Source organism: Montipora capricornis, chromosome 3 (assembly GCF_036669925.1).
Source record: "Montipora capricornis isolate CH-2021 chromosome 3, ASM3666992v2, whole genome shotgun sequence".
NCBI lineage: Eukaryota > Metazoa > Cnidaria > Anthozoa > Scleractinia > Acroporidae > Montipora > Montipora capricornis.
In genome coordinates, this window is record NC_090885.1 from 54213138 (window position 1) to 54225637 (window position 12500).

The 12500-nt window shown below is 41.9% G+C and overlaps 3 protein-coding genes across 3 annotated transcripts in view; all 3 read right to left on the reverse strand.

Annotated features, from left to right (window-relative positions):
- Window positions 1-3918: 3918 nt before the first annotated feature.
- On the reverse strand, window positions 3919-6198 carry LOC138040578 (uncharacterized). The gene has a single exon (XM_068886273.1). It carries the CDS (start codon window positions 6196-6198, stop codon window positions 3919-3921), a length of 2280 nt encoding a protein of 759 aa, XP_068742374.1.
- A 148-nt stretch (window positions 6199-6346) lies between these two features.
- LOC138040579 (uncharacterized) lies at window positions 6347-6805 on the reverse strand. Its single transcript, XM_068886274.1, has one exon. The coding sequence runs from the start codon at window positions 6803-6805 to the stop codon at window positions 6347-6349; it is 459 nt and encodes a 152-aa protein (XP_068742375.1).
- Window positions 6806-11539: 4734 nt separating this feature from the next.
- LOC138040580 (neuropeptide FF receptor 2-like) overlaps window positions 11540-12500 on the reverse strand; it is a 1152-nt gene continuing 191 nt past the window's right edge. Inside the window, exon 1 of the mRNA XM_068886276.1 lies at window positions 11540-12500. This exon is cut by the window's right edge and continues 191 nt beyond it. Within this exon, the coding sequence (XP_068742377.1) occupies window positions 11801-12500 (700 nt within the window). The 3' untranslated portion in view covers window positions 11540-11800.

Below are 12500 nucleotides of genomic sequence, written 5' to 3' on the forward strand. Positions count from 1 at the left end.
CGAACGTGACAATTACCGAAAATAAGCCAAAGAAAACTTTGTAGTTCAGATGTAGATCTTCGATGTTTACTTTGTTTTTTAGATCCTTAATTTTAATGTATTTTGTATTGTAATTAGTTTTTCAAAGACCATTTAGTGGAAAAACTAATAAATCTCATCTTGTCTTATCTTAAAGGTAAGTTTCCCACCAAAACAGGCCAACGCTTACCTTCCCCTTGGGTAATTTACAAGGGTGTAACCGCAAATGGGGAGTCGATCATATCCCAGGGTAAACCCAACTCAAGCCTTATCCCCAAGGTTCCCCATGGGCAAGAGGTCTAGTCTAACCGCACCTATTGCCTTTGAGCTCAGAGTCTTCTGTGCATATATCTTTTGTAGGTTTCAGGGGGTAATAGAAATGCGTAGATTTCAAGTTATCCGGTGGGCACAGTACAATCGTTAATTAACCTGCAATGGCGTCGAGGTGGATGTAAAGCGAATGGCGTTTGAGCGGATCTTTAAACAAAATATACCCTTATGAAGCTCAAAAATGGAACGTCGATTCGATAAACAAGACAGGCGGTGAAAAATAAATATCTGGAATCTTCAAAGCGACGATTAATGGACTTCAACAACGACTGCATCTTTCCATCGACCGTCGAGCAATGAGCTGTATTTCTAAATATTTTACAAACTGTGGTGTTGTGCACAACACTGAAACCAAATGGCAAATTGTGTGGTAACTTTGTCAGATTGAATATGGGTTTAACAGGCTCATTAAAGGAATCGAACACCTTAAATGCATCTCCGATCTCTGTTGTCTGGATTTATATTTATTTGTAATCAACTTTGCACAGCCTTCAGGTAAAAAACAATTGGAAATTTGGCTAATTGTTGTTCGTCAAAAATTATTTGAAAGAAAGCCTGCTGTCCATTTTTTCCCTCATGATTCAAGGAAAGGGTTCTTCAGCAGAGGGTTTGATCCTGAATACTAGTGGGAAATTTATCTAAACAGACTTAACTGATTAGAGTGTAATGTGAAGTGCTAAGTTTCTACCCCATAGGAGCGTTAGCCCTACTAATGACAATGGGCCCACACAAGGACAGAGAAAAACTCTGACCAGGGTGGGAATTGAACCCACGATCTTCGGGTTAGATCACCGCTACTCTACCGACTGAGCTACAAGGTGAGACGGGAGAAGGCCGTAGGAACTGAAGATTATAAAGTCAATGAACAATGAACATGTACAAGTACAAGGAAGCATTACGTTTTTGCAATCGTTTTTCTCTGTCCTTGTGTCGGCCCATTTCCATTAGTAGGGCTAACGCGTACATTGCTCCTATGGGGTAGAAACCTAGCACTTCACATTACACTCTAATCAGTTAAGTCTGTTCAAATATAAGTGCTTCACGGCCAACGTTTGCAAAAACGTAATCCTTCCCGGAAATTTATCTAGTGGCGTATGGTTTAATTTTGACACGGAGTGTCACGGCTTGTTTGCACCCACGCAATAAAATATGTTTTCCGTGTACTTATTACGAATACATAACACCATCAAAAAGGAGGGGTCACTGTGCTCGTTCAGGCGAAAATAGCCATTCCTTGACAGACGAAGCTTGGCCATTTTATCAATGTGCACGAGCTAATGCGCGTGCCTATGACGCAAGAAATTTTGCCTAGTAGGTTACGCAATGCAAAACCAGGGAATCATCTAAAGTCTAAGCACCCATTTTACAAAGGTTAGCTTTCAATAATTGTTGTGCTGGCTGATTGCTTCATGTAAGTGAAGTGAATGAAACTGGTATACACTTATTAAAAGCTAACCTTTTTAAAATGGATGCTGCCGACCAACGCTGTTTCAAATCGATGTTTAGGCTTAGCACTAATTATCAAGCAGTCCATGACCAATAGTACTCTCTTGAAATATTACTGGTCAGTGTTTTCGGGTCACCCCTTTTTAAGTGTGTCTTTTTGGATTGATGGTGTTGCAAATTATTCGAAATTAAGCAATTTGCATATGTGGGTTGACATTTGATAACCGAGTTGTTTTCAAAGAGGACAAGAATTTTAGCCATTCTGCATTTCAAGTGTTCTTTCGTGTAAATGATTAATAGGTAGCCATAGTTGTTTTCATTAATGTGAGAGGAATTTTGTTCTTTCATGTAAATGATTAATATGTAGCCATATAGTTTTGCACGTCAGAAAATATTTGTTTAAGAATTCTGGTGTAAAATGTTGAAAAGTTTATTGTTTAATGTTTATTTGGGAAACCAACAATATTTCTTTAAGCTTAGCTCCTGCGCATTTAGGAGAATTTTGCGTTCTTGAGCAAATTTAATTTATGCAACAATTATTTACAAACAAGGAGCTACTCAAAGGAAACCTGCACTAAAACAAAAAAATTATAACCTTAAACCACGGAACATAATGTTTACAATTACAATTGTTCAAACAAAAACGCTTGTTGTAATTTTGGCTTTCAAATTTCCCGGGCGCCGCCATCTTGAATAATTGTGACGTATCGGGGTTGCCTTATTGTTCCAGAACAAACGTTCTTAGGGTGACCACGAAAGGTCACAATTATTCAAGATGGCGGTGCCCGGGAAATTTGACAGCCAAAATTATAACAAGCATTTTTGTTTGAACAATTTTAATTGTAAGCATTATGTTCTGTGGTTTAAAGTTATTTTGTTGTTTTGGTGGAGGTTCCCTCTCAAAAAAGAAATATATAGTGTTTCCTTTCTGGAATGGTAACGGCAGGAGAAAAGATAAAATATGTTGATTCGGCTCATTCGAATTACTACTCAGTAAGTCTTGGAAATCATGGAAAGCGATAAGTTTGGATTTTCCAACATCGCTTCAGTTTAACCCAAAATCATTCAGCTAGCACTTTGCATTGATTTGATTTTAGATAATATTTTCTTATTTTAGCTGACGGTATATTCTGTACACTACTTATTTGTATACCTGTATTTGTATACAATGTATTGTTTGTAAAACACAATTGAATACCGTAGCTTTCTCTACTTGTTCTCTCTTTTATACACATTGAATCGCACCTACGTTCGAGGCACTATTTTATGGCAGGATCACGCCAAGACCCTGTAGATTTTTAGACTTTTATCCGTACTAGCAGCTCGATAAGTCGTTGAACTAGTCGACTGAAAGAAAAATATTACACAAGTAGATTAATGTTTTAGAATGCCGAAGATAGGCTAAAAAGGAATGGAACTCATTTCGTGAATATAGACTTACAATTTGTATCTTCTAATCTACACGATCTTATGGTTTGATTTCTTCTGTTGACTGTCTTTAACTTTCTTGATCGGAGGTAAGTAAAAAAGCGATTTGCGCGTTTGCAGTACAGTGTCGATTTATATATTTCTGAATTTCTAATTAGTTGTCACCTTTCAACTCACGCAAACTTGCTGTGATAAATAAATTGCAAGAATAGTTGCATACATTAAACCAGTAAGCGAAAGAACTTAACGCGCGAAGTGCGAATCACTCCGCCCCAGTGCGGAAATTAGAAGTTACCTCTAATTGAGCAACGACTTAAACATAATCGGTATTCAATGACTCGAGATGTCACAAATAACGTAATGTCTATTACATAATGCTGGTCTATGTATTCCCTTGATGGATCCTTGATTAAGAAAGGTTCGCATTTAATTCGTCTTTTGTTGCTAAAAGACACAGCTTGTGAATCGGCCTGTCGTATTCACCGTCCTGAGTCTTGATTCTTGTCTTCCTAACCAAACCATCGTTTCCTGGGTATGTTGCAATGACTCGCGCCATCTTCCATAGGGATCTTTTGTGATTTGGGTCTATCTCTAGAACTAAGTCGTCGACTTGAAGGTTTTCTCTGGTGCGAAACCACTTATTTCGTGGAAGTAGATTTGGCGCAAAGTATCTCATCCAGCATCTCCAAAATTCGTTCACGCTATTTTCTGTACTTCTCTAAAGATGTCTTGGGTTGATCCTTTCTTCTGGTTCTTGTTGAGGAATTGAAAGATGATGAGAATATCGTTTGGAGTAATTGGCGGGCTTTCCCATATGCTGTCAGAACTTGGGTATAAAGGACGTCCATTGATGACGTAGGTTGTCTCCGCGAGAAATGTTCTCCATTGCTCTTCGGTAAAGGCTTGATTCTTGCATGTAGCGCTCAGACTTTGTCTGACTGACTTGATGAGGGTTTCCACGACGCCATTTTGATGACTGGCATGAGGGGTATTCCATTTCCATTTAAAATCGCACGAGAAATCTTCAGATAGAACACCTTCAATCTTGGGGACGTTCCAACTCTGCATTATTTCCTTTAAGTACCCTCGTGCGCCTACAACATTTGTCCCGCAGTCGGACCAGCAAATGCACGGGTGACCACGCAAACTCGCGAAACGACAGAATGCCATCAAGAAAGCGTCAGATGTTTTGTCGGTCACAAGTTCTAAGTGGACAGCTCTTGTTGTCATGCAGGTGAAAATGATTACTTGGGCCTCCTTGAGCGTTTTACGATTAAGCTTGATGTGCAATGGTCCAAACATGTCCATGGCGGTGTTGAAGAATGGCGGGGTGCCTACTGCAACTCGCAAGGATGGGATTTGTCCGATGAGTTGTTCCAATGGCTTCTTTCGGAGCTTCCTACAAGTAATGCACTTTGTGGTGAGTGCTTTGGACATACCACGAACTCCAATGATCCAGTACTTTCTCCTTGCCTCGTTAATTAGGCTTTTGTACCCACAGTGTCCGCGTCTTTCATGGAGGTCACGTAATAGCAAGATGACAAGAGGGTGATCGCGTGGAAGGATAATTGGGTTTCTTAATTCTTGTGGCAGCGATCTGACATCTTCGAGTCGTCCATGAGCTCGAAGTAATCCGTTTTCGTCCAGCTTCGGAGTTAATTTCTTGTCAATGACAGAGGGATCTAGGTGTGCCTGACTCCACTTGAATAGCTGTTTCTCCGAGCCTTGCAATTCTTGAACAGTGATTGAACCTGTCTTAACATTCTTTTTTCTCGCATTCTGAATAAATCGGCGAACGTAAGCGAATGTTCTCCGTATCTTTGAAAATGTAGAACAGGTATTCAACAGTTGATGAAAAACGGGGTTAGTATCTTCTTCAGACTTATCCAGATCAACTTTGGTTTGAAATTCCGCTATGGCTGCTTCGTGTTGCATTGGCGTTTTAGTCTTCTCGATTTTCACTTCCATCAAGACACCAGCTTTTGCTGTAGGTTCGATGGGGGCTTTAGCTTCAAATTTAGGCCATTGTCCTTCGGGTAACTGCAGGAAAGAGGGTCCCTTTATCCAGTCTTCGAGTTGTGATGGCTCTATTCCTCTAGTGAGAATGTCGGCTGGATTGAACTTTGACCTGATGTATCGGAAGTCTTCCACCCCAACAGTTTCTTGGATTTCTGCTACTCGACTTGATACGAAAGGTTTGAATTGACGTGATGGGGTCTTAATCCAAGAAAGGACAGTAGAAGAGTCCACCCAGAAGATCCTCTTGCTGTCTTGGATGTTCGCAAACTGTAGAGACTTTTTGCAAGTTTCATATATCCTTGCAAGTGTTAAACAGCCCATGAGCTCCAGTCTCGGAATCGTTTTTCTCTTTAGTGGGGCTACGAAGGACTTGACTAAAACAGGAACGCACTTGTAACTTCCGTTCTTTAACTCCCATCGGAGGAAAATGACCGCTCCGTAAGCTTTTTCGCCACCATCACAGAATCCATGAATTTGTGGTACCCCAATCGCGTGGCTTGGTTTTAACTTGCGATCGAATTCGACTGTTAAGAGGTGATTCATGGCTTGCAAATTCTCCATCCACTTGCTCTTGACTGCTGTAGGTAAGGTTTCGTCCCAATTGTAGCCTGAATGCCATAAGTCCTGCAAGTCGATCCTAAATTTAATAGCTACCGGCATCACAAGACCGATTGGGTCCCACAATTGTCCAATAAGACCCAGGCAACGTCTCTTAGTCAAAAGGTCCATCTGGTCGAGTTTGTTCCTTTTCAGGGAAAACTTGTCTGTTTGTTTATCCCATCTTAGACCAAGAAGATCTGCGCAGCGTTCACCGTCGGACTGGTCAATCTCCGCACGGTTTGAATGCCAAGCTTTTATCTGGAAATGACCTTTCTTAAGAATGGCGTCAATGTCGCTGATAATCTGTTTTGCTTCCGTTGTAGTTGCCTTGGAACTTCCGAGGTAATCCACGTACATATGGTCTTGAAGTTCCTTTGATGCTTCTGGGAACTCGACTTGAGATATCTTTGCTTATGTGTTGCTGGCATTCGTTGCTATGTCGGGAGCTGGTGTATCTCCAAAGTTCAACCTGAGCCATTGGTATACTGTTGGTGAGGTGCTGATCTTACTCCTCCAAAGGAACTTGTAAAAAAACCTGGTCGTCGGGATGAACCAAAATTTGATTGAACATTTTGCGTATCTCGCCGATAAAGGCTACTTCGTTCCATCTCCATGCTGCCAAAACATCCAGGAGACTGTTGATGTAGTTTGGCCCTTTCTCTAGGTAATCATTAAGGGACAAACCGTCGTGACCTTTCGAAGATGAGTCAAAGACAAGTCGAACTTTTGTTGTTCTTTCCGGTGTTAACACGGCTTGTAAGGGTGAGTACCATTCAGGCTTGCTGTGATCAATCTGGTCAGGAGAGACTTGAATCACGTAGTCCTGCTCTAGAAGCTTTTGGACTTCCTCATTGACAACATCGAGACACCCCTTTTTGTGGAATGACCTCTCCGTGGAAAACAGCCTTTTCAGTGCGATGCCATAGTTACTTTGTTTGGGAGGGCCCGCTTCCGTCCAGGGCATCTTAACTTGTATTCTTCCGTCAACCAGGGTAGTTGAGGCTGCGAGGGACTTAACGAACGTTCTCGTTTTCGCTACACGTGCAAAGGTTGGTCGGTTTGACGCCAAGGAGATCTTGGTGAAGAAGTTCTTTGATGTCGTCTTCGACATTTGCTGTTCTGATTTCAACCGACTGAATTTCTGAAGTAGTAGAGTTGTTCTTTTCAAACTGTCCCATAACGTACCAACCAAAACAGTTTCGTTTCGCAACAGGTTCCCCTGTCTCTCCGGACACTGTGTGGATATCAATGAAGGCTTCTACAAAGTCTGTACCGACAAGGAGATCTATGGCGCCACCCGAAAGGTGTAGTTTATCACAAACGTGCTTGAGATGAGGGTAGTGTCGCACTAATTCTTTGGAAAGCGTTTTTGCTTTACTGCAGGTCCTTGTAACAGTGTACACTTGAAGGTTCTTCTTAATATCCTCGCCAGCAGGAGAGGCAACAGTGATGTCGATTATCTGTGATGCTTCACTTTTCTTCTTCCCACCAGCCAAATTCATGGTCAAATGTGTTGCTGATCCACTCAACCCAAGTCGTCTGGCTGCATTCTTTGAGAGAAGACTGGTATTGGATCCAGAGTGTAACATCGCAAGGACTTCAACAAATTCTCCGTTTCCGTTCATGACTCCAACTTTGAGTCATGAGCTTTAACTTTTCTTTGTGATGAACAGCATTTTCTTGGATGTTACCATTTGATGTACTCGAGGGGGCCTGGCACTGACTTTGGAAAGAAGATGCTCTTGGATTTGGACTTGAGCTTGTTTCACCAATCTTTTCATTGTGAAGAGATCGGTGATGATTTTTTCTGCATTTGTCGCATGTTGAACCGTCTGGTTTCCTGCAGTTGCTTGTATGATGCTTTCTAAGACATTTACGACATCGCCAATGTTACTTTAAAATCTCCCATCTCTGACTGATAGATAACTCCTGGAACACAGGACAGGCAGCGAGGTGATGTTTTGTTTTACAGATAAGTAGACAGGTGTCATCATCGGGTTCTTCGCCACTTACGGCATTTTTCTCAGTTTTCCTTGGGGTCCTGTATCGGCGACTATCGTTTCTGTCTTCAGACGCGGTGTTATTCTTGCCCCTTGAGCGGAAACTTGCTTCTACGTGCAACCAGGTGTTGAGGTTTCTGACTGTTTCCTCTTTACCTTCTCTTTTCATTTCTCTCTGTTCCCTAAATGAGAATTATCGTTCGGATCGAGCTTGGACAAAAGTTGAGACATAAGAAATGGCGCTTCCGAGGACTCCAACACCGGATATCCACTATCTTCCATATCATTCGCATAGGAGCATATTGTCGTGACGAAGTGCGTGAACGACCTGGAGTCTCGTGTTACGCCGGGCTTAAGGCTGTTTATTTCGAGGAGCAGTTCATCCATTAGTTTACGTTTGTCTGCAAATTCTATGTCCAATATATTCCACGCGCTATCAATGGTTTTGCAAGTTTTTACCTTGTCAGACCACCACGATCCTCTCGGCAATGCATTTCGGAACCGTTGCAGTTGTTCATCTTTATCTTGATCGTATTTCTTCATCCAATGATTGAATTATTTTCTTCAGGTAGCATAGGATCTGCGACTGCCGTCCCATGTTGGTACCGGTAATCGTTGCAGACCACTAGTGTTTGGTTTTGACCTTAAGGTGTCCGCCATTTTCGTCACTGCTGATGTCATGGATGACATTGAAGCTGTCAAGGTCTTCAACGTTTCAGAGTCTTTTGAAGACGTTTCCGTGGAATCTTGTTCCTTTTGATAGGCAGCAAATTTTAAGGCAATCTGAAGGAAATCAGCTTTTACTTTGTCTCCAAGTTTCTTTGTTGTCAACAATGGTTCCTCCTCTGCGGTAATACCTTTATCAACCAATCTGTCTAAAATGGTTTCTTGTTGCTTCTTGATGAACCTGTATCTTGTCTCCACTTGATTGAATGCTGCCTCTAAGGTTTTTAACTCTGGCCTCACTGAAAAGATTATTTCAAATTCTTCTATTAATTCGTAGAAGATCGTTACCGCGTTTTCCATTTTCCCTGCGAGGGTCCTTGCGTCTACTTTAGGCGGCATCTTTCTAGGCTCGATGCAAAGTTCGGAGATTCGGTATCTTCGGCGTGGATGATTTACAGCATTGATTTGGCGGGATCCTCTGGACAAATTTCGACTGAATCGCACCTACGTTCAAGGCACTATTTTATGGCAGGATCACGCCAAGACCCTATAGATTTTTAGACTTTTATCCGTACTAGCTGCTCGATAAGTCGTTGAACTAGTCGACTGAAAGAAAAATATTACACAAGTAGATTAATGTTTTAGAATGCCGAAGATAGGCTAAAAAGGAATGGAACTCATTTCGTGAATACATACTTACAATTTGTATCTTCTAATCTACACGATCTTATGGTTTGATTTCTTCTGTTGACTGTCTTTAACGTTCTTGATCGGAGGTAAGTAAAATAGCGATTTGCGCGTTTGCAGTACAGTGTCGATTTATATATTTCTGAATTTCTAATTAGTTGTCACCTTTCAACTCACGCAAACTTGCTGTGATAAATAATTTGCAAGAATAGTTGCATACATTAAACCAGTAAGCGAAAGAACTTAACGCGCGAAGGGCGAATCACACATGTAACCACTGCTCGCCTCGACTAGCTATTGCTAACGGCAAGCGCAGTGCAGTTTAAAAATGTATCAAATAATGAAATACTACGATAAATGGAATAAACGGAAACGGAGATTGTGATCCATTTCCATTGCTTTTGTGTTCGTCACGTTTATAGCTAGATGCTTCGATGTTTGAGTATTCACGGTTTCAGCGGTGTCCGTGTGAGAGCGAGCGGAAGCTAGACTTTCGGGTCACATTCGATTAGATTGAGAGAAGAATATAAAGAGATTACGAGCGTGAAATGCGAAAAATAAATAATGAGTTCCTATCCAGAATTTACGTTTTTCTCAGAAGAAGAGAAAGTACAGTTGTTGACTGGAAGCTGCGCTCGATAGTTTCCCACATTTCGGGTTGTTACTTGAATTAACACTGCTGTTAGTTATTCACATGCGTTTTTGACATAAATTTCTAATTTTGTAGTTCCTTAGGTCTCACGTTTCTTGCGTGTTGTACTGAAATAATTAGTTGTTTCCCTTTAAGAGTAACTTAATCGTATCTAGCCCTCAAAATATGAGTCACTCCTTTTATCACCTGGAAGGCAAGAGATCATCTCTAACGAATCAAAATTTAAGGAATCATTGGACATCTCGTAGATTAAAGTAAGTTGAAAACATTCCAGTTTGGTGTACATCGTTTTTTTAAAGTGCCTTTGTTCTTTATTCGATTTCCGTTTGAATATTGCTAGTGCTTATCACCCTTACTTGCAGTCGAGGACTGAATTGCGAAGGGTGCGGCTCACAACATCGGGCTGAAAGCATACAAAGGCGCCTCTGGCTGCCGCTATACAGTCCATATTTGATGTCAGAGCACAGCACCACAGCTCGATGTTAATTAGCTGTGAGTCGATTTTGATGAGGGAGGAAAACCAGAGTACCCGGAGAAAAATCCTCGAGTCAGGTTAAGATCGACTGAAAGTCAGCCCACATGCTGGCCGAGGCCAGAATTGAACCCCGGTTCGCAGTGGTGGTAGGCCCGATAGATAACCATTAAGCCACCCTGACACCCAAATCGCATGATTAGGCTTCCCCCCCCCCCCCCTCCCATCCCTCCTCCTCCCACCAAAAGGAACGTGGTTTGATACCCCGGTTATTTGAGCTTCTTGTAAACAACTTTACTTTCGGTCTGGAAGGCCAGACAAATCTCAAACTACCCCAAAAAAAAGCAAAGAATGCAGTCGAGAATCAAAATCACACAATCCTTCGATAAGAAATGCTAAATTCTTGTTATGACCCGAAAGCCTCGTTTTCGCACCTTCTAAAACTAACACCGCTAAGACGTGGACTCAACTGTAATAACAGCTATTACAAACTCCAGTTTGATTGGCCACTACACCTCACTGTGTAAATAGTTTATCTTGAAGTTAAAATAGATACGTTTCGTTTGTGAGGAAACGAAAAAAACCAAGTAGGCTTTCGTTTCCGGACTGAGAAGCTCTGGAGATGATGAGAAATATGCCGCATTCGAGCTCGATTCCCTGGCCTGCTTCTTCCATTTTACGAATTACCAGAAGTACCTGTTGGGTTCCTAGGTTTGTTTCTTTATTATTTTCGGATTGGCTCAGCCAGCATTACTCCTGGGAGAAACCAGTTTCCGCGCCTTCAATACCACCCAACTCAGTGCCAACCGTTTTTGTTTAACATGCACCACAGGCAACCCAGTTTACAACTGAGCGCGTCTAGTTTCAGTTCTATCAGCATCACAGGACAATATTCAGCCGAACAAGGTGAGATTCAGCTCAGTGGTAGAGTATCCGAAGATAGAATCGGGGGGTTGTCACGTAGGTTTGACTCCTGCAAAGGAGTACTCAAGTTCTTTCCGATTACCTCCGGGTCAACAGTTGGTTCGCTCTTGGACTTAAAGGGACTCCGCCTGATGTTTATATGTGAGCGTTAAGCGTGCTCCTCCAGCTCGGTTCAGGTCGGCTGTGATTGTCAAATTACGCTGGCGTTTCGATTTTCATTATTCCCAGTTGAGAACTTAAGGAGCAAGGATGGCACAGTCGGTTAGTGCGCGAGAGGTCTTCAGTTCGATTCCCGGATCTCACATGCTTGTTTCGACTTCTTTCCTTTCAGTAGAGCTCAAGTAGCTTTAATACTCGTAAAATGGAGCACTGATGAAGAGGGGGAAGTAAAATGAGAGCACCGTCTGCCTCAGGTTTGTCAGTTGAATTACTGTTACGAGTTATCGACGTTAAATATAGTTGCTTTACTTTACTTTTTGCTATTTTCAAAGTGGTCACTTGTACTACTGTTACGCAGGGTTTGAGGATCCAGAGATGCTGTTATGCGTGTTACACAATTCATCTGATCAGCGTCATCTGGAGAGACTGGCGTTGGGGTTCAGTACTCTTATGACACCTGATTAGCGCGGCATTCCGAAACTCTTGCATTCTTAAGGTATAAACTATAGGATTTACAAAGGAATTGGCGTAGAACAAGACAGTTACGGACTGGTGGATATTAAATAAGGCCTTTTTGGATAGTGTGTTGGATTCTCTTACACCGAGGACAGCGTTGAAACACCAGGGAAGAATGAAGATTGTGCTGAGAGCAGTGACAACGAATAACGTGGCTGTCAATTTACTGTCGGAGGTCCCTGCCCCAGAAAGCTGTGGAGGGACATTCCTTTTCACATTAAAGATAATAATCATATAGGATACTATGACAGTCGAAAGGACACTTATCATAAGTGAAGGCCAAACGAAAAAGGAGGCTTTTAAATCAGTAAGAAATAGCACAGCCGCTGCAGACGACAGGACAAGAGCTAATAGCCAAATGGAAACAACGGTCTTTGAATAGATCCAGTTCGTCAGTCGAGAATGTCTGAAAGGAAATAAAGTTGCATGAAGGCGTTCCAACGACAGCAAGGCAAGATTAAGCAGGGAGCAATTTTCAAAAAATTCATGAAAGTACATGACTGTGAACTTTTTCCAACTGAATCCACTTTCAGCTTCAAAGGTTTGCGTATGGTAAATATGCATGGGACCTGACACAGCTCCC